This window comes from Myxocyprinus asiaticus, chromosome 26, assembly GCF_019703515.2.
Source record: "Myxocyprinus asiaticus isolate MX2 ecotype Aquarium Trade chromosome 26, UBuf_Myxa_2, whole genome shotgun sequence".
In the NCBI taxonomy this organism is placed as follows: domain Eukaryota; kingdom Metazoa; phylum Chordata; class Actinopteri; order Cypriniformes; family Catostomidae; genus Myxocyprinus; species Myxocyprinus asiaticus.
Window position 1 is genome coordinate 6,259,801 of NC_059369.1, and position 21,796 is coordinate 6,281,596.

The window sequence follows — 21,796 nt, forward strand, 5'->3', positions numbered from 1 at the left end:
GAGAAATTGGCCTGGGATTTTACATAGCAACTGGCCCAAAAGTTGTTGGGGGTGGGGGCTGTCCTTTTCTGCGTATCGCTGCAACCTTCAGCATATCGCGGCGCCATTTTGTGGCCCGTTCTGGATAATGTGGCAGCTCATAACAGGCCATAAGCTGGAAATCGAACGATCTCACATGGTCCCGGCTCGCAGATCCGGTGAGGGAGACAGGCCCCGATCAATTCTGTTCAAATTTCTGAGATCATCCGATAAAGATCTCGTGTTACGAGAGTTGAGGAATAAAGGAAGGCTTTCTTGGAAGAACTGCAGCATTTTCTTGTTTCCAGACTTTGCGAATTCGACAAGAGAGAAACATGATCGATTCAAGGAATGCAAGAAACTCTTACATCAACGGAAGATTGCTTTTGCACTGATATTTCCGGCCAAACTGAGAATAGATACTAAGGATGGCTACAAAATATTTACATGCCCACAGCAAGCATTGTCTTTCATAGAGACAATGGGGTGAGTAAGCCATTTGGTGTTTCTCACGTGGCCCCTAAGTGAGCTTGGCTCACTGTACATACACTTGACTGTCTGTGGTTCTGCCTAGTGGCTGGAGTTTGTTTTGTGTAGTAACACTCCTTCAAGAAACTCTTGCACCGATGGAGGATCACTTTTGCACTGATGTTTCCGGTCAAATTGAGAATAGATACTAAGGATGGCCGCAAAATATTTACATGCCCACAACAAGCGATGTTTTTCATAAAATCGATGGACTGAGGAAGTCAAGGTGTGTTTCTCACGTTGACTCCAAGTGAGCTTGTTTCGCTGAACTTACACTTGACCGTCCGAGGAAACTAGGTGCCTGTTTTGTTTCTTTTTGTGCTGGTTCCGCCTAGCAGCTGGAGTTTGTTTTGTGGAATAAACTCCTTCGGGACAGTTGTGAATGAATCTGCATGTTCTTTGTACTTATGCCTCCTATTGGCTGGAGTTTGTTTTGTGGAGTATTTTTTGTAGGACATTGGAGGGATTAGGTCATCTGCTGCACTCATAAACAGCCAGCTCACTAAATATTAGTTTGATTGTCCAAGGAAACTGAACGGAATTTTTAATTTATTTTTTTTTATTTATTTTTGTGCTGGTTCCGCTAGCAGCTAGAGCTTGTTTTGTGGAGGAACACACCTTCAATACAGTTTTGGAATCTACACATTCTTTGTGTTTATTCTGCCTATTGGCTGGTGTTTGTTTTATAGATTATTTTCTGTTATGTAATTCTGTCTCACAAAATTTGTATAGAAGCACTGGACTTGAGCAATCCAATGGCAAATTTGTCGCGGGGACTCTCGTAGGTGTACATGGACTGTTTAGAGGGATGGACGCCGTTTGGCGCTGTCGTGCATGGGGTTAATGCGATATAATATTGGGAGGAGACTTTAATCTTTTGATGGATTCAGTCCTTGATCATAGTGAAGCAAAAGTGTGTAAGACCCCTAGAGCAACACTGATGCTTCACAGGATGTGTAAATATCTTGATATATCCCTCTCTTATTTCTTACAGATACTGTATGTTGAGACTTTTAAACCCATCTGGGGGGACTATACATTTTTTCATCAGTCCATAAGATTTATTCTAGAATAGAAGTCCCTCATTTCATCTGTTGTTGATTGTTCAATTGAAAACATCTTAGTCTCAGATCACGCCCTGGTGAGTTTAGAGGTGTTGCCACATACAGAGAAAAATAAATCATATAGTTGGTGCTTTAATGTATCCCTTTTGCAAAATCCTGATTTCCAACAAATGTTAAAAGCTGAAATCAATGTTTATATGGAGACCAACTGGTCCTCAGTATCCTCTGTGGGTGTCGCTTTGGAGGCACTTAAGGCAGTTCTTAGGGGTCGGATCATACAGTGTGCCTCATTCATCAAAAAATCCAAAGCAGTGTTGGAAGGGAATATTAAAAATGCTGAGGCAGAACTGAAGCAGCGAATGTCGTCTGATGGCCTCAGAGAATTGACCCGACTGAAATACAGATATAATACTATTTTGTCACGGAAGGTGGAGTTTTGGTTATTCAGGACAAGACAGTCATACTTTGAGTCGGGGGACAAAGCAGGGAAGCTTTTGGCTATATATATAAAGCAGAGAGAGTCTTTTTCTACCATTCCCTCAGTGAAATCTGCTGGTGGTGAAATATATACCTCAGCCATTGATATTAATAATGCATTAAAAAAAATTCTATCTTGATCTTCATAGTTCCACATCTTTGTCCACCGATGAAGATAAAAATATTGTGGAACAATTAGAACTCCCTAAACTGACGACTGAGCAAAAAAATTCTCTTGATTCCGAGATAAACTTGGAGGAGCTTGGCGAGATAAGTAAGGCCAGATGGCCAGATGGCTTTGCCACTGAGTTTTTTTAGATCTTATGCTACAGAATTGGCTCCACTTTTGTTAGAAGTTTATATACGGAAAGAATGGAAAGCTTCCTCCAACCATGATACAAGCCCGAATCAGTTTGATTCTCAAAAAGGACAAAGATCCAAGCGAGTGTAAGAGTTACCATCCAATTTCCCTTATCCAGCTAGATGTTAAAATTGTGTCAAAAATTTTGGCTAACCGATTAAGTTATGACATCTCTTATACATATAGATTAGGTGGGGTTTATTCAGGGCCGCAGCTCTTCTGATAACATCAGGCATCTAATCAATATCATGTGGTCAGTGGCAAATGATCAGACTCTGGTCGCTGCCATCTCACTTGACACCAAAAAGGCGTTTGATATGGTAGAATGGGATTATATATACGGGTTCGGGAAGACTTTTAATGGATGGATTAAGTTACTTTATAGACACCCAGTAGCGGTGGTACAAACAAATGGATTAATTTCAGATTATTTTACACTGGACAGGGGCTGCCCTCTTTCCACATTATTGTTCTGTCTTGCCCTGGAACCATTAACAGCTGCGATAAGAAAGGAAGATGATTTTCCAGGGGTGGTGGCGGGAGGTATGGCACATAAGCTTTTGCTTTATGCAGATGATATTTTATTATTCGTCTCCAAGCCCACTAGATCTATGCCTTGCCTCAACAGAATTATTAATTCCTTTTCTAAATTCTCAGGATACAGAGTCAATTGGTCTAAATCCAAAGCTTTGTCTCTGACAGCATACTGCCCAGTAACGGCTTTTCAGTCTGGCGCTTTGCAGTGGCCCAAACAGGGCATTAAATATTTGGGCATTTTATTGCTAGCAAATTTGTGTGATGTAGTTAGAGTAAATTTTGACCCCATAGTAAAAAGGTTTTCGAGCGATGTGGGCAGGTGGGCTTCATTACATTTATCTATGATTGGGAAGGTTAATGTTATTAAATTGAATTGTATTCCAAAATTCAACTACCTGCTACAGTCTCTCCCTGTAGATGTCCCCCTCTCTTATTTCAAGCAATTTGATAGCATAGCGAAGTCCTTCATTTGGAATGGTAAGCATCCCTGATTACATTTCAATAAGTTACATAGGCCACTTGATAAAGGTGGGCTAGGCCTACCCAAGATTTTGTTTTATTTTTATGCATTTGGTCTCAGATATTTGGCTCATTGGTTGATTCCACCTGAGAGAACCCCTCCCTGGTTTTGTATTGAACAGTAAGTTCTAGCCCCTATTTTGCCATTGCAAAGCCTTTCTATTAAACTAACCGGAGAAGTTAAGTCACACCCCGTTATCTTGCATTTGCATGCGGTATGGACAAAAGTGTCCAGAGTGTTTAATTCGGACATTTATTTAAATGTTGCCTCGAGCATATGGCAAAACCCAAAATTACGCATTAAAGTCCTCCTTCTGCTGTTCAGAGTGGATTGTGAGGGAGGTTAACACTAGAACTACCAAGGCAGTCATTTTGACTGTTTTAAATTTTGCAATGTAATAACTTTGTTGAAATAAAACCCATATAACCACTGGACCCTGACTTTTCTTAAATGTGTGTATATTTTATTCTAACATTGTTATTTTATTAAAATTACAAAACACAAAAAAGTTCTGAGTATTTCATCCTTGAATGGTCATAATGGTCATATTGACCGTATGCATTATATTCGGTGTATCATTTCAGTGTTTGCTACTTTTTCCCGCCGTTGAAGATGCACATCACTGTTGCCTAGCAACTATTTTTTCTAGTTGTTTTTATATGCTATTGCTAAGCTAAAACTTAGCTTTAGCTTTGAAATGTCAGCAAGAAAGAGACTGACTGCCACAGAGGCTCTAGCCTTGCTTCAGAGCCTTGACGATGCTGAGTCTGATGGAGGAGCAGGTTCAGATAGTGATGTCTCTTGGTCTCTTGACAGTTCATCTGACACTGACCCTGAGATTGATTCAGAGAGTGATTCAGAGATTATGCCAGTGTGTAAAAAAAGCTGGGTGGACACCTCCAATTCGACAACTGCTGTCATCTGCTACTGTTCCAGGTATGTTAGGCTGATCCTAGGAATACTATAGTCTGGCTGTTATCAATTATAGCCTACTTCAATTTTATGAAGAAATAGCCTCTATTATTATTATTATTTTTACCTTGTTATAATCATGCTAGTGCAGGGGTGGTCTGGGAAGAGAAATTGGCCTGGGATTTTACATAGCAACTGGCCCAAAAGTTGTTGGGGGTGGGGGCTGTCCTTTTCTGCGTATCGCTGCAACCTTCAGCATATCGCGGCGCCATTTTGTGGCCCGTTCTGGATAATGTGGCAGCTCATTTCAGCTTATCGCGCCCATTCGGCCCATTTCGCGGCCAGCCCACCGGCCCGCCCGGTTCTCCCGATGGCCAGTCCACCCCTGATCAAAGTGTGTCGGCCCACCGGGAAAATGCCCGGTATGCTAGATTACCAATCCAGCCCTGTGCTAGTGTTATAGTATAGCCTAATGCATAAAGGCTAATATTACCCCTGATAAGATTGATATTTCATGAAATAAAAACAAGCTAATTAGGCTATAATGTTTTGGCGACAGTGCAAAATCCTGAATCATCAGCTGTGCCTGCTGTGCCAACCACAAGAGCACTCAGCCCGCCACTGGATGAAGAAGCTAAATCCACTAAATCCACCTTCAGCTGAGAGGCATGAAACGGCGGAAGACGGCACTGTGTGGACTATTATACAGTGGGGTGAAAATAGAGGAAGGCTACAAAGTCAAAATGTCATGACAGAAGCTGCAGGCCCCACAGCACACGCAAAGTGCAACATTGAAGATGCCCTCACCGCTTTTCTCTGTTTGGTTGATGATGGCATGTTGAACCATATCAGGGATTGCACCATTACTGAGGCACACAGAGTCAAGGAGGATAGCTCGTGGGATATGACAGTCGATGCGCTAAAGGCCTTCATTGCTCTCGTCAACATTCGTGGCGTGCAAGGTGGAAAAGGCATGTACTTAGCAAGTTTTTAGTCGGCTGACTGGGGCTATGCATTTTTCAAGGAGACCATGTCCCGAAACAGATTCCAGGACATAATGCGATTCCTGCATTTAGATAAAAAGGAGACCAGACGCACACGCCTGCAAGAGAACAAGTTTGCCCTGGTGACCGAGGTTTGGGAGAAATTCATCCAGAACAGCATTGCTTGCTACAAGCCTGGTGCCGACATAACTGTTGATGAGCAGCTCCTCCCAACAAAAGCAAGGTGGAGCTTTATCCAGTATATAGCAAGCAAACCCAATAAATTCGGTATAATGTTCTGGCTCGCTGCTGACATCGATACCAAATATATGTTGAACGGTGTGCCATATCTGGGCATAGACGAGACGCGGAGGCCAGGTCAGCGACTTGGAGACAGTGTGATGCTGAAAATGGTTGAGCCTTACCTGGGGAAGGGAAGGAACATCACCACTGACAACTTTTTTACTTCCCTCGAACTGGCCAAGGCACTACAGGCCAAGAAAACCAGCCTCGTTGGCACAGTGAATAAGAGCAGACGAGAGCTCCCCACATGCGTAAAGGAGCAAAGGGCGCAGTTTACCACAGAGGTGTTGAGAATTGACAATGCAATGCTCACAGTCTATCAGTGCAAAACAAGGAAAAACATCTGCATTCTCAGCACTGTCCACACAGCTGTTGCCATCACAAGTGACCAAAAGACTAAACCAGAGACAGTCACATACTACAACAGAACCAAGGTCGGAGTAGATGTGCTAGATCAATTGGCGAGGAAATACTCAGTGAAAGCACCCACACGTAGATGGCCAGTGGCTGTGTTTTATAATATCCTTGACCTGGCTGCGATAAATGCTTCCATCCTGTTCAAGAAATGCACAAATGAGAGAATGTCACGGAGGAACTTCATAATGCGACTGGCAAATGAACTTCGCTCTGGCCACATAAGAGAAAAAGTCACTCAGCTGATGGTGTGAGAGCCAGGACCCAGGCAGGAGCAGCTGCAGATGGAGAGGAGAAGGCAGTGCCAAGTGCAGAGAAACTGCAAGAAAAACAAAACAAAGGACACTTGTGACAAATGTCACAAGGTAGTGTGTGGGAGCTGCACATGGAACGTAGAGATTACCTGTGTTGACTGTGAGTAATCGATCCACAAGCATCAGTGAATGATGCGCGGTATTTGCCCCCAAAACAACCAGATACCTTGTTCAAGTGAGCCGACTTATAGGAGAATGCGTTCATTATGATTTTACAGCATGATATTTTCATTATTATTTTACAGTATGATATTTTCATTATAATTTTTCAGTATGATATTTTCATTATAATTTTACAGCATGATATTTTTGCTCACTGTAAAACAAATATTGCTTTCTAAATCAGTTTGTTTTCCCGCAGTTTAGAGAATTTTCATATTCTTTATTAACTGTTTTGTGGGTTAGACTTATATGTGTTTCATACATGTCCATAAAGATTTTTACTATGCACTGAAATGCATATTGGTGATGTTTTATAAGTTATTATATCCTAAGATTTGTTTTTATTTTACAAAGAAAATAAAAGTATATAAATAATCGAATTTGTATCTGTAATTAGCTACAATAGCAGGTTCTGTGGTTGTTGATGAACTAATACATTTTCACATTCATTAGAATCTCAATTTCGTGTCCTGATGTTTATTATTACCTATCCTAACATAACTGATCCATTTATTCATGGATTTTGATTCAAGTGGTGTCTGCATAGGATTGTTTCTGATTCGTGTGAATCAAACATTTCCAATAACTCCAGAGCGTTGTAAAGACCAAAAGTCAAAATGTATTGAAAAAAGATAGATGTAATCATTTCCAAAATTCACAACATGTTTTTATCTACCAAAATATTCTACTTCAATCCATGTTTGTTGGCATTTAGACTTTCAAAAACAACATTTTCACAGCAGTGAAAAAACTTTGCTCTCCCACTTGCCGGACATGAAGCGAGGCACGCACTTTCCGGGGCAGTCTAGCAGCTCTTACACTATTATACATTACAAAAAAGATTGTATGTAGGCCTATCTGCGTTCGCTTGGCACTTGGTGCTCCATTTAATCCATATTATTCTATTTTATTCAAATTGAGGATTTTTAAATTTTTCAGGGTGATAACGTCATAAAATATGATGACAGACATTAGAAGCTTCATTATAAAACCTCAATAGAAGCTTCAAATGTAAATATGACATGACAAAAATGACATTCGGTACAGTCTAGTATGAACAGTCAGAATGACCGCTATGGCCATTCTAGTAGTTATAGAATTCCGGTAGTTCTAGTGTTAATACGCTTGGTGACCTTTATGAGAGTGGAGTGTTGAGATCATTCGAAAATATGGTTCAACATATTCTCAGTTCTTTAGTTATTTACAGCTGCGCCACCTGCTCTGTACTATATTTGGGAGTAGCATACACCCCTCTAAAGGGGCAGATAATCTAGAAGTGGTGATTACTGCTTTTGGAAAAGGTCATGAGGCATCAGTGTATTACTCCCTGTTAATTCAGAGTCTGGGGGACGGAGCTTCAACTTCTCTCAAGAGATTATGGGAGAAAGATCTAAATTTGATATTGGAGGAGGGAGTGTGGGCTAGGATTCTAAAAAGTCTACATCTAGAGATTCAAGGGTGCACCTGATGCAATTTATGATTTTGCATCGATTATATTGGACACTCTCTAGATTGTATAGACTTGGTCTTAATGACACACCCACCTGCTGGCGATGCAATTCAGAAGATGGGGACACAACCCATGTTTTTTGGGGATGTGTTAAGATACAAGAATTTTGGTTCAGTGTTCAGAGATTTATGTGTGACTTATTGGACACACAATTTTCATTTTGCCCCAGACTCTGCATCTTAGGTTATGGGGTGGCCATTAATTTTGGGGATATCTACTTAAAAGTTGGGTCCTAGCCGGAGTTAGGGTTGGCAGACAAATTATCCTCAGGAGGTGGAAAACAGCTGGGGCACCTTCGTTTCGGGAGTGGTGCGGTGAGATGGGCGGGGTAGCAGCATTTGAGGAGGTGATTTTTAGAAGGTTGGGAAAATGGGATTTGTTTGATAGGAAGTGGGGTGGATATTTGGCTTTTTTGGAGGGTTTTCAGGGAGGGGCAATGGAGAGGGATTTTTAATTTTTAATTTGATGTGTATGTGCATTCTTGTTTTTTTGAAAGTATATTTTTTTTAGGTTTTAATATATATATATATATATATATATATATATATATATATATATATATATATATAATTTTTTTATAATTGTAAGTGACCACTGTAGTGCGTGTTTATGGGGGGTGGGGGTGTTTGGGGGGAGGGGTTTAATTTATATAATTGATTCCGTATTTTATGTTGTGCTTATCTGTCTTGTGGATGGAATCAATAAAATGTTTTAATAAAAAATAAATAAAAATAAAAATACATCTTGAAGTGAATTTTGAATTTCAATTTGATCGCATTACAAAGGCATGCCACGGGAATGTAATTATACATTGCAGAATCGTTGTCATTTAGAAATGAGATTGCTTAGGTGTCTGAATCGAGATTGTGATCTTTTAATGATTAATTGTGCAACTCTAACGTCCAGCTGACCAAAGTCACTGTCTCTCTTACATTCTCTGTATCCCTGGATTGTGGGACCAGGACCATCTACACTTGTTTTTCTTCAAAGTAGTGTCAGAAATGAAATTTTATGTACCCATTTTACACTTTCGGGTTTTGAAAAGCAAGTAAACATTTGCAGGTTACAAATAGAATTTTTGCTTACAAATTTGCTACAACATTGAAAGAAAAATGCCACTGTTATGTTTACACATCTTTCCAAAGGGGGGGGGGTGGATAGAGACGATGGACAGTCAGAAGAGAGAAGATATAACATTTACTGTCACTTTCCCAGCAGCTGTGTTAGGGCGTTTTCATACCTGGCTCATTTGGAGCATTTATTTCAGAACCTGCCGCATTTTCTCCCTTGGTTCGGTTTGTTTAGGCATATATGAACATGGCAATCGCACTCGGATCACAACCAAAACAATCGGTTGCAAACGAACTCTGGAGCAGTTCACTTGTGGTGAGAATGCAAACTGACCCAACGGACCAACGAACCAAACAATATCCCTATAAAACCATGAACATAACTGAGGGAGCTTTGGAGAAGACATCTGTAGATTAGCACTTCTCTGTAATTTGCCATCAAAAAATGGATATAGCTTTTTGGCAACTATATTAGATATAATTGCACTTTTAAAATAGGAGCTGTTTTATAATTCCTGAGGTAATTTTAGTACAATCATTTCTCTCTTTTGTATAGTGGCAGAACATGGGTAGGATGGCGTTAGCAACTTTTTGTCAAAAAACATTTTTACATGGCTTTACTCTGCTGTTTTTGTGTGTGTGTGTGTGTGTGTGTGTGTGTGTGTACGTGCGAGAGGGGGGGAGAGATCTGTGAGTACATTTACATTTATTCATTTGGCAGATGCTTTTATCCAAAGCGACTTACAAAAGAGGAAAACATAAGCGAATCATCTTAAGGAGACAGTGGTATGAAAAGTGCCATATTACAAAGTTTCACTAGTATCAGAATAGAATTCAAAACAGAATAATGTGCAACAGGAATTTTTTTTTTTTTTTTTTTAAGGACTGGTTAAGTGCTCATGGAAAAGATGTGTTTTTAGTCGTTTTTTGAAGACAGAGAGTGAGTCAGCTTCACGGATGGAGTTGGGAAGGTTCCACCAACGTGGTATGATGAAGCTGAAAGTCCGGGAAAGTGTTTTGGTGCCTCTTTGTGTTGGTACAACAAGGCGACGTTCCTTAGCCGACCGCACGCTTCTAGTGGGCGTGTAGCCCTGCATAAAAGATTTTAGGTATGCTGGAGCAGACCCAGTGACTGTTCTGTATGCCAGCATCAGAGCCTTGAATTCTTCTATTAACAGGCACGTTTCAATGGAGAAATAATGTAAAAGCAACTAATGATGGATAAAAATAACCATGACGGAAACTTTACAACTCATATCCATACGAGTGATGGATAATTTGTGTCATGGCGATGCTCGAAATTTCTAAAATATTTGTAATGGTTGATAATTTTTTTTTACAGACATATCATTTTAACCTGTATATCAATGAATGAGCTTAATCCTGGAAAAGCGAACAAACATAGTGACCAATAAGGGGACAGCTTGCTCACATGTGACTTTTATTGACAAAGTTTTGGTCCATTTTTAAATGTTGCCTTTTGAAAGTGAACCGAACCAAGAAGAAAATGCAACATTGTAAAAATTTAGTCCCCGTTTCAGAACAAAGCAAACGGTCTACAGGTCTGAAAATGCCCTTAGAAACCCCATCACACCTGTGGTAAATTGTTTTTAAAAACGAATTTCAGAGTAATATAATACAAAGTATAATGTTATAAATTTACACTAAATAATTTAAAAAAAATTGCTAGTCTTAAAAAGTTTGCTAGATTTACGCTGCTAAATATGGTGGAAACGTGTCATCACAGTCTGTTAAAAGAGTCCATTGAATTTAATAGGGGCATTTCTTTTATTTATTTTTTTTACCTTAACAAAGGGATATATATATATATATATATATATATATATATATATATATATATATATATATATATATATATATTAAATATATACAAATACACTGCATGTTGCCCATTTATGTCATTTGTTTTTTAAGTGAATCAGTTAATTCAACATTGAATTCAAAAGTAGCTGTAAATAATGCAATAAACACGCAACACTAAATACTGTAAACTGTATTTAAATACTTCAGGCTTAGGCCTACAATAGAACAATGCAAAATAAAGGAAATTGGGGATAGTTGTCACACTGGTTGGACCTGTTTGCACATAAGACATAACTATGTTTATGTAATGGTAGCCAGCTGGTATGTGCTGTGCAGTGAGTGTAAACTTCACTCCTCTGGCCTCAAGAGGCGCACTAGCGACTGACAATAGAGGCTGTAGCCTTTAGCCTCCTCGTTAGCATGCCTGCCTCCCATGCCAGAGACACCGGTTTGAGTCCCGTTCGGAGCGGGTAGAGCAGGACTAGTTACATTTACACTAATCACTTACGAGTTATGAATTATGAACATGAAACACATTTGTCCGTTCATGCGAGCGATTCACAAATTAAATTATGTGTATCTCTACTTTGTTTTCAGTATTTATCACAGCTTCAGCTCCATTCTGAAATGGACCCCAATTAAAACACTGATAATTCATTTATCTCTAATTCAAGAAATCTCTACGATTTCCCACAAGCACTCTTTAGTCAACCATTCGCTTGGATATGTTTTTCGTTTGCGCGAAAGTGGAGCAACATCAGTGTCCGCTTGCGATACATGTTTTTAACACATAAATATATGCTTCACATCTGCTGCCATTGAAATCCCATGGCACAGCTGTCTTTAGTGCCGTGCTGCCAATCAGATGGCACATGCCTCTTTTCAGGGAGTACAATCACTGCAGGAGCTTCATGATTGCAGCCTGTTCAGAGTGCTGTTTCCAAAAAGTGAACCCTTTGACTCTCCTCTCCTCTTCTCTTCTCTTCTCTTCTCTTCTCTTCTCTCAATGATTTTCCTCATTCTATTCATCTCTCTTTCTCTGTAGGGCTAGCATTGTTCAGAGGAAGATCATCTCATTCCAGGACGAGGGGTCGCTCACAAAGCGGATGTGTGAGAAAGGTGAGTCTCTCTGCCAGCTAAATGTTCTGGCACAAGCAGCTCTTTTCTCAGGTGGTATCGCTCCATTTCTTCTCTCCTCCATCCATTTGCCACCTCATATCCCTGTTTCCATCTAATCCTTGGTTGTAAGGTAGAACTGTTTGATATTTTGTCATATAAGAGGTCATTGTACTATAAAAAACATACTGTAAGTTTTAGAACTCAAAGCTTCCTCTCCAGTCCAAAAAGAGCATTTATTTTTTCCACCTTGCAAAAACTACTCATTTTGAAATCGGCTACAATATGACGTCATAGTGTAGTTTCATTTGCATAGTCCCCGCCTCCATAATATACAGTACATAATTGTTGTGGCCGGTGTGTTGACAGAGAAAGAAAGTGGCTGGGATACTGCAACACTGAAAGCGGTCCTATCGATTGCTTTTAACCAGCGAGAAGTGTAAAGTTAGGTCATTGTTGTGTTTAGGGTTAGGGTCCAATACCTGGATCGGTATCAGCTCCAATACTTAGGGTTTTAGACAGTCCGACGAGCCCGATCCAAATTCATTACTGTAAGTCATGTTTGTTACTGTCAAGCTCCAAAAATTACATAAAATAATCATAAAAACACCATTAAAGTAGTTCTTATGACTCGTGCAAAGGAGTGTCTTTAACAAGTAAATATATAGTATGCACGCGCAGTGCCAATGCGTTAGTGAATGGTGCTGCTCTGTTGACACACACACACACACACACACACACACACATAAGCACCTGCAAGCAGGTAGTACTCGCGACTATTTTTAGACTTCTTGAACAACATCTCAGATGTAGATGCTCAATAGTTCAGTTTACTTATAATATGCATTTAGAACGGCACCAGAGGAGCATTTTACCTGAATTTGAATAAGAAGCGAATTAAACTACTGTGAATTCGCCTACATACAGACACACTTACAGGACTTCCCGGAGAGTTCAGAAAGTTAAAATAAAAGCCAGAGGGTTTTAAACTTAAAGGTGTACGATTGAGAAATATTACTGTTGTATTTAAAATTCTAAAAGTCAATAATATTATTATTATTATTATTATTATTATTATTATTATTAACAATTTATTATTATTTGTTTACACATTATGACAATATTCAAGTTGAATGGGTTCCAAAAAATAACTGTGTGAATGAAAAGTGAGCTGACCAAAACCTGAGAAACAAAAATTCAAGAAACAGTGTGATGAATTTGTTCAGTTTTCTATTAATATTTCAGTCGAACAACTGTTGTAGTTTGATTGTGTGCTTAACATAAATTGGGACATATGTTAATGTACATATCAATGATTGCCTGGACTGAGTATTTTTAGGGGATTTCATAAATTGCTTGCACATTACAGTTCCACACTTGTAATGGTGGGAGGGTGTTTGCTTTCAGTGATGTTAGCCAGTCTTAACAGTGACCAAGTCTTAAAGGTGAAGTACACAGAAAACTGAGCGTTTTAGAGGGTGCTAAAAAACTTCTCTAACATTATAAGTGAACCACCAGGAAGAAAATAAAATATAAAAATGTGCATGTCATGACTCCTTTAAGGCAATTTGGCCAAAAATAAAATTGTCATCAATTACTCTCATTTGCCATTCAAAACAAGTATGTTTTTTTTTTTTTTTTTTATGAAACACAAAAGTGTCATGGGAGGATTCATTCTGCTGGTTTGTTTCTGTGTGTCTCCCTCGTGTTGTTGCTGGTGCGGAGTTAATCACGCAGCAGCATTGCCCAGCAATGCTCATTACCAGCCGCTGCTTGATTAGCTTGGCACTTGCACACTATCTTATCTCTCCCTTATAAAGCGGCGCTTTTGTGTGAGTTCAGTATCGGATCGCTCTCTTGTTGTGTGCTTTGTTACTCGTGTTCTCACGCTGTTCTCTGTATTTTTTAGTCTTATATTTTTGCCTATTTTCCTGTGCTCCAGCCATTACCATCAGCTCCATTCACCAGGATTTCTCACCTCTGTTTCTGTCTGCTCCAGCCGTCGCCATCTCACACCCTGGAATATACATTACCTCTACTCTCTCCCCGCTGCAGCTGCCGCCGTCAGAGTCCTCCACCTTCATCTTCTTCCACCTCGTCTCTGGACTGTTCCGTTGTTTGTGCTACTTCATATTTTTTCATCATACCCCTGAACTTGTCACTCATTAAACATTGTTATATTTTTACTCCTGCGTCTGGGTCCTATTTATATCACGACATAACGATACGATCAAGATGGACCCAGCAGGACTCGATCAGATACAACAATATCTTACCAACCAGGAATCACGCGTCACCCAACAGAAGGAACTGGCAAAAACCACCAGGATGGCCATAAAGGCTCTGGAGGCACGATTCACCGAGCTCTCATCTATCGTTCAACAGAGTCCAGCACCCAGTGAGTCCCCTGCACCCACACCACCACCACCAACATCTATAGAACCAGCGATGCCGCCCACGCTTCAATCCGAACCTCGCATCAACCCACCAGCGAGCTATTTGGGTGAGCCGAACTACTGCAGAGCATTCCTCTCAATGTTCTCTAGCTTTTGCTTTGCAGCCATCTGCTTTTCCTACTGAAGGTTCCAAGGTGGCTTATGTCATCTCAATACTGTCAGGCCGAGCATGCCTTGGGGGTACGGCGGTGTGGGATCAGAAACATCCTTGTTGTTCCTCATTCCAGTCATTATCCTGTGAGCTACTGAAGGTCTTTGACCATTCGGCGCATGGCAGAGAGGGTGCCCGAGTATTAGCGGAACTACGACAAGGTACTTTGCCTGTCTCTGATTATTCCATAGAGTTTTGCACATTGGCAGCCAGCTGTAACTGGAACGAGGAGGTGCAGGGGGACTTATCCTGCATGGGTTGGCTGATCGCATTTAGGATGAGATTTATGCTCTGGACTTACCCAAGACCTTAGATGAGTTGGTCGACCTCGCCATCCGAGTGGACTCACGTCTTCAATGTCGCTCACGTTTGGCACTAGCTTCTCGTCCAGAGCACACTCCCAGCGTCTCTCCGCCACCTAGGAGTTCCTGTCTTCATGGTGCGATCAGCCAGTCATCAGAAGGAGAACCCATGGAGGTGGGCAGAGCTTGGTTGACCCGGGAGGAGAGGGATCGATGACGCACTCATGGTCTCTGCTTGTATTGTGGATCTGCTGGTCATATGTTAAGTTTCTGCCCATTAAAAGACAGAGCCCACCAGTAGTCCAGAGGTTACTGGTGGGTGGATCTTCTCTATGTAAACCCTCTTCATCTACTCTCCTCCTGGTACGGCTGCAGTGGGATACACTTCATCATTCCTGTCATGCCCTGGTAGAGGTGCTGAGGTCTGGAGCTGAATCTAACCTCATCGATGCATCCCTGGTCAAATCCCGCTTGATTCCTACCTCCACACTCGAGCACAAGATTCCGGTCAATACCCTCTGTAACATTCAACTCACCGAAATCACCCAGGTCACCACCACAATCAGACTCATCGTTTCCGGTAACCACACCGAACTCATCTCTTTCTATTTCATTGAATCTCCCCTGGCTCCAGTCGTCTTAGGTCACTCCTGGTTATCCTCACACAATCCCCACATCGACTGGTCCAGAAAAAAAATATTGGCTTGGAGCACTTTCTGTCATTCTGCTTGTCTTTTGTCTGCTCCTTCCCCTGTGTCTTGTTCTGTGTTGTAGGATGAGCCGGTGGATGTTTACCGTGTTCCTGTGGAGTACCATGACCTGAGAGAGGTGCTCAGTAAGTCCCGTTCTGCTTCTCTTCTTCCGCATCGTCCCTTCGATTGGGCTATTGAGCTTAAGTCAGGTACGTGTCCCCCTAAGGGTGGTTTATATTCGCTCTCAGCTCCTGAGAGGGAGGCCATGGAGAAATACATTTCCGATTCTCTGGCAGCTAAGATCATTAGGCCCTCTTCTTCCCCTGCTGGCGCGGGGTTCTTTTTCGTGGATAAGAAGGACAGTTCCCTTCATCCCTGTATTGACTATCATAAGCTGAATGACATCACGGTGAAGAACACTTACCCTTTGCTGCTGATGTCTTCGGCGTTCGAGCGTCTGCAGGGAGCCAACTTTTTCACGAAATTGGATTTCCGCAACGCCTATCATTTGGTCCGCATAAGGGAGGGCGATGAGTGGAAGACTGCTTTCAACACCCCAAGGAGGCATTTTGAATACTTGGTTATGCCTTTTGGTCTAGCCAACACCCCACAGTCTTCCAGGCTCTCGTTAATGACGTGCTGAGAGATATGGTTGATCAGTTTATTTTTGTATACCTGGATGACATTGTAATTTTTTTCCCATTCTCTCCAGGAACATGTTCAGCACATCAGACGAGTGCTCCAACGGCTGCTAGAGAATGGGCTGTATGTTAAGGCTGAGAAGTGCGAGTTCCACTCCTGATCAGTACATTTTCTGGGATTCATTGTGTCACCGAAGGGAATTCAGGTAGATCCAGCTAAGGTTAAGGCTGTGGTGGATTGGCAAACCCCAGATTCTTGCAAGGCCCTGCAGAGATTCCTAGGTTTCGCCAATTTCAACCGCGTTTTATTCGCAATTACAGCCAACTAGCCACGCCTCTGACTGGTTTCACCTCTGCCAAAACTGAGTTTCGGTGGTCTCAGTAGGCCGAATTAGCCTTCAACAAACTCAAAGGCCGCTTTGTTTCAGCCCCATTTTTAATCAACCCCGATCCTTCTCTTCAGTTTGTGGTAGAGGTGGACACGTCGGATGTGGGGGTAGGTGCGATACTCTCCCAACAAAGTCCCTCTGATGACAAAATGCATCCATGCGCCTTTTACTCCCATCGTCTTTCTCCCACTGAACGAAATTATGATACTGGCAACCGTGAGCTGCTGGCTATCAAGTTAGCCTTGGAGGAATGGCACCATTGGTTAGAGGGGTCTGGGGTACCTTTCATCATCTGGACCAATCATAAAAACCTTGAATACATCCATTCTGCTAAACATCTGATTTCCAGTCAGGCTCGGTGGGCTCTTTTTTCAGTCGTTTTGACTTTACCATCTCTTACCGTCCAGGTTCAAAGAACATCAAACCTGACGCCCTATCTCGTATTTTTGATAGTTCCGAGCGACCAACCTCCCCAGATTCCATTGTTCCTACCGAATTGGTGGTGGTGGATTCTTGGGAGATCAAGTCGAAGGTCCGCACGACCTTACAAGGGGTAATGCCCCCATCTAAAACCCTACCAAGTCGGTTGTTTGTGCCGGAATCAGTTCGCTCAGACGTCATCCATTGAGGCCATTCTTCCAAGTTAGCCTGCCATCCTGGAGTCGGGCGTACCCTGACTCTTGTCAAGCAGAGGTTTTGGTGGCCATCCATGGCCCATGATGTTCGCCTATTTGTTGGTTCCTGCTCTGTCTGTGCTGTTTCCAAGTCTTCCTGTACTTCCAGGTGGACTCCTTCAACCGCTGTCAGTGCCTTTGAGACCCTGGTCTCACATAGCCCTTAATTTTGTTACAGCCCTTCACCCCTCACAGGGGTTCACAGTCGTCTTGACCATGGTGGACCGATTCTCGAAGGCAGCACATTTCATCCCTCTACCCAAATTACCCTCAGCTAGAGAGACAGCGGTTGCTGTCGTTGATCACGTCTTTAGAATCCATGGCCTCCTGACTGACGTGGTCTCCGACAGGGGGCCCCAATTTTTTTCCAAATTTTGGAAAGAGTTTTGTAAACTACTGGGGGCTACTGTTAGTCTTCTGGTTTTCATCCCCAGAGCAACGGACAGGCTGAGTGGGCTAACCAAGATTTAGAGAGAGCTTTACGGTGTGTGGCCTCTCACAACCCTATGTCTTGGTGCCAGCAGCTCACATGGGTGGATTACGCACACAACTCGTTGCCAGTATCATCCACGGGCCTTTCTCCATTTCAGGTTAGTTTTGGCTACCAACAACCTTTGTTTTCAACACTGGAACCCGAAGTCACGGTCCCTTCCACACATGCGTTCATCCAGAAGTGTTGTCACACTTGGATCAGAGCCAGACGGTCTCTCATCCGGGTGGGACGATGCACTAGGGCCCAAGCCTCCCATGTACATTGTAGGTCAAAAAGTGTGGCTTTCTTCTAAGGATGTCCTATGCATTCAGTTTCTAATAAACTCGCTCCCAAATTTATTGGCCCTTTTACTGTTACCAAAATCATTAGCCCGGTAGCAGTTCATCTCAAATTACCCCCAGCGTACAAAAGGATTACCCCCACTTTCCACATTTACAAAATTAAACCAGTCATTCTTTCTCCCATTAATCTCCTGCCCCTGTTCCCCCATGGACGCACCTCGTAGACTGGGAACCCGCTTATTCGGTCAAGCGTATTCTGGATTCTAGACAGAGGGGGCGCGGTTTCCAATACCTGGTAGATTGGGAAGGTTACGGTCCAGAGGAGAGGAGTTGGGTCCTGGCCCGGGACATACTTGACCATTCTCTCATTGACAGCTTCCATCAGCAGCAGGTCACCCATCCTGAGCGCGCCGAGAGGCTGGTGCGGAGTTAATCACATGGCAGCGTTGCCCAGCAATGCACATTACCAGCCGCTGCTTGATTAGCTCGGCACCTGCACACTATCTTCTCTCTCCCTTATAAGCAGCCCTTTTGTGTGAGTTCAGTATCAGATCGTTCTCTTGTTGTGTGCTTTGTTACTCGTGTTCTCACGCTGTTCTCTGTATTTTTTAGTCTTATATTTTTGCCTATTTTCCTGTGCTCCAGCCATTACCATCAGCTCCATTCACCAGGATTTCTCACCTCTGTTTCTCTCTGCTCCAGCCGTCGCCATCTCACACCCTGGAATATACATTACCTCTACTCTCTCCCCGCTGCAGCTGCCGTCGTCAGAGTCCTTCACCTTCATCTTCTTCCACCTCGTCTCTGGACTGTTCCGTTGTTTGTGCTACTTCATATTTTTTCATCATATACCTGAACTTGTCACTCATAAAACATTGTTATATTTTTACTCCTGTGTCTGGGTCCTATTTATATCACAACAAAAAGGAGCCAAGATGCTCTTTTCTATGCATTGAAAGTTGTAATACAAACCCAGCTTGAACATTCTGCCAACTTTAGCTCTCAAATCTCATTTGCACCTCCAGTTCTGCATATGCAAACTAGGTGCTGTGTTATCAGTTACGAGACACAAAACTAATGGCGTCAAACCAGGTGTGACATGTCTTCACCATATTTAAAGGAGGATGTGATCGAAGGGCAATATTTTCAGTGAATATCAACCTGAAATCCTGTCTGTTCCTCACACAATGCTATTGCATGGCTTTAGAAAACTTATAATAGAGCACAACAGCTGGGTTTTGGTAATAAAATTGTCCCCATAAGGGAATTGATTATTAACAATAGCTCATAAACATTTAAAGGTCGACCTACCATGAGCTCCGAAGTTCCTCTGTTGAAGCATGACAGGATCACGTGCATCAATCCGCATTATTTAAAAAAAAAATGTGTTTAATAGCGAAATTTCTAGTGAAGAACTACACTACCCATGTCTCTGGGGGAAAACAGTTTACCAATCAAACAATCAGAGCACTGCAAGTGACAAAATTATGGGAAAAATACTTCCGGAACCAAGATGGCTGAAGAAGTAGACGGACACTGTTGTACTTGAATACAAACTCAACTCACTTTTATTGTCACTATGCCATTACATAAGTGAAATGATGTGTGAAAAGCTTATGTGCATGGTCCAGACATTGCAGCCATACATGTAAATACAATAAGTAATAGAACACTCAACAGAATAACAATAGACAGATGTCTACACAGTTTTCACACAATACATACAAATATGTATATACAAACTGAAAAGTTAGAGGCAATTGCACTGAAATGAATTAAGCACATTATACAAAAACCATCTCAGATGTGCATAAAGGGGTAGATATTAATAATGATATATATATATATATATATATATATATATATATATATATATATATATATATATATACAGTGCATCCGGAAAGTATTCACAGCGCTTCACTTTTTCCACATTTTGTTATGTTACAGCCTTATTCCAAAATGGATTAAATTCATTATTTTCCTCAAAATTCTACAAACAATACCCCATAATGACAACGTGAAAGAAGTTTGTTTGAAATCTTTGCAAATTTATTAAAAATAAAAAACGAAAAAAATCACATGTACATAAGTATTCACAGCCTTTGCTCAATACTTTGTTGAAGCACCTTTGGCACCAATTACAGCCTCAAGTCTTTTTGAGTATGATGCTACAGGCTTGGCACACCTATTTTTGGGCAGTTTCTCCCATTCTTCTTTGCAGGACCTCTCAAGCTCCATCAGGTTGGATGGGGAGCGTTGGTGCACAGCCATTTTCAGATGAGTGAAGCGCTGTGAATACTTTCCGGGTGCACTGTATATATATATATATAAACACTTGTTAGTTGGCCCACACATGCTCTGAGGACTTTTAAAATGTTAAATGATATTTAAAAATCTTTATGGCATTTACACAAATTCCAGGTTAAAGGCTTATGGAACATAATTTACCATAGCCATATCAACAAGCAACCAATACTTTTTTTTATTTTTTATTTATTGGTTTCTATTAACAGCCTACAAAAAGTCTCATCAATTATTTTAAACTGCATTTATATGTTTTATTTACACTGCTTCAAAAATTATGCTTTTTACTGTATTATTGTAGTTGTATTTCATGCAGCTCTTATGTGTTACTATGAAATGTTGTTTAGCTATTTTTTTACATTATTATTCATCATCTTTTCTGACCGTTATTCAATACATGCTGTACTTAGTAAACACCACAGATGTAATGATGGTGGCACAGCTTTAATTTAAACAAACTGAGTGCTTGTTAAAAAAAACAATGGCTCGCTTACCGATCATTTTGTGTCATTTCAAGCTACTTTCAATTTGAATGTGACTGAAAGTGGTGATGTTTTAGTGGGTGCTGTTTACTTTGTAATTATTCTGTCCATTTCCACCAGTTTGACCCATTCAGATTGACTTGTGGAACGGTTGCGAACATGATATGCGGCTATTATCCCATTGACGCAGGGTAATAATCAGCCAATCACAGTGATGTTGAGGCCCTTCCTTCTCTGAGAAAATGCCCCTAATAATCCAGCAATCCTCTCCTGTCCTTCAGAGTCCCTGTTTGGAGAGATGACAGACAAACCCCTGCTGGATTGCTGTGCCTGTGGAACGGCCAAATACAGAGTCACATTCTACGGGAACTGGTCAGAGAAACTGCACCCAAAAGATTACCCACGTAAGATCTTCTCAAAAACATTCAAATATTTCTCAAATTAACTTAAAGCAGATGTGAGTAACATCTTGATTAAAACACTTATTCCTACCCCAGCTTAATATGCATTGATTACTATGAAAACCGTTTGTAGTGTAAACACTGTGACTCATGGCACTATGAAAACATGGCTCTGTTTGTTTGAGTAGTCTGACATGTCAGCTTTTGACTCAACCAATGGCATGAAATGTTGATTACCACAAACATTATTTTGAATAATTCCTTTTTTTTTTTTTTTTGATAAGCTACAAGCAACTCATAATTTAAAGTAGAAGTACACTGAAGCTACTGAATGAGGCAATATTTTTTCTTTCTATTTTTTGTGTGTGAACGTAACTGTATTAAGCACTGAAAACAGGACTCACAACCGTATTC

At 41.2% G+C, this 21,796-nt stretch overlaps 1 protein-coding gene across 1 annotated transcript in view; it reads left to right on the forward strand.

Moving 5' to 3' along the window:
- LOC127417022 (spondin-1-like) overlaps window positions 1–21,796 on the forward strand; it is a 313,995-nt gene that overhangs the window by 79,143 nt on the left and 213,056 nt on the right. The window contains exons 4-5 of the mRNA XM_051656706.1: window positions 12,043–12,116; window positions 21,263–21,385. Of these exons, the coding sequence (XP_051512666.1) occupies window positions 12,043–12,116; window positions 21,263–21,385 (197 nt within the window). The remainder of the gene's footprint in view (window positions 1–12,042; window positions 12,117–21,262; window positions 21,386–21,796) is intronic.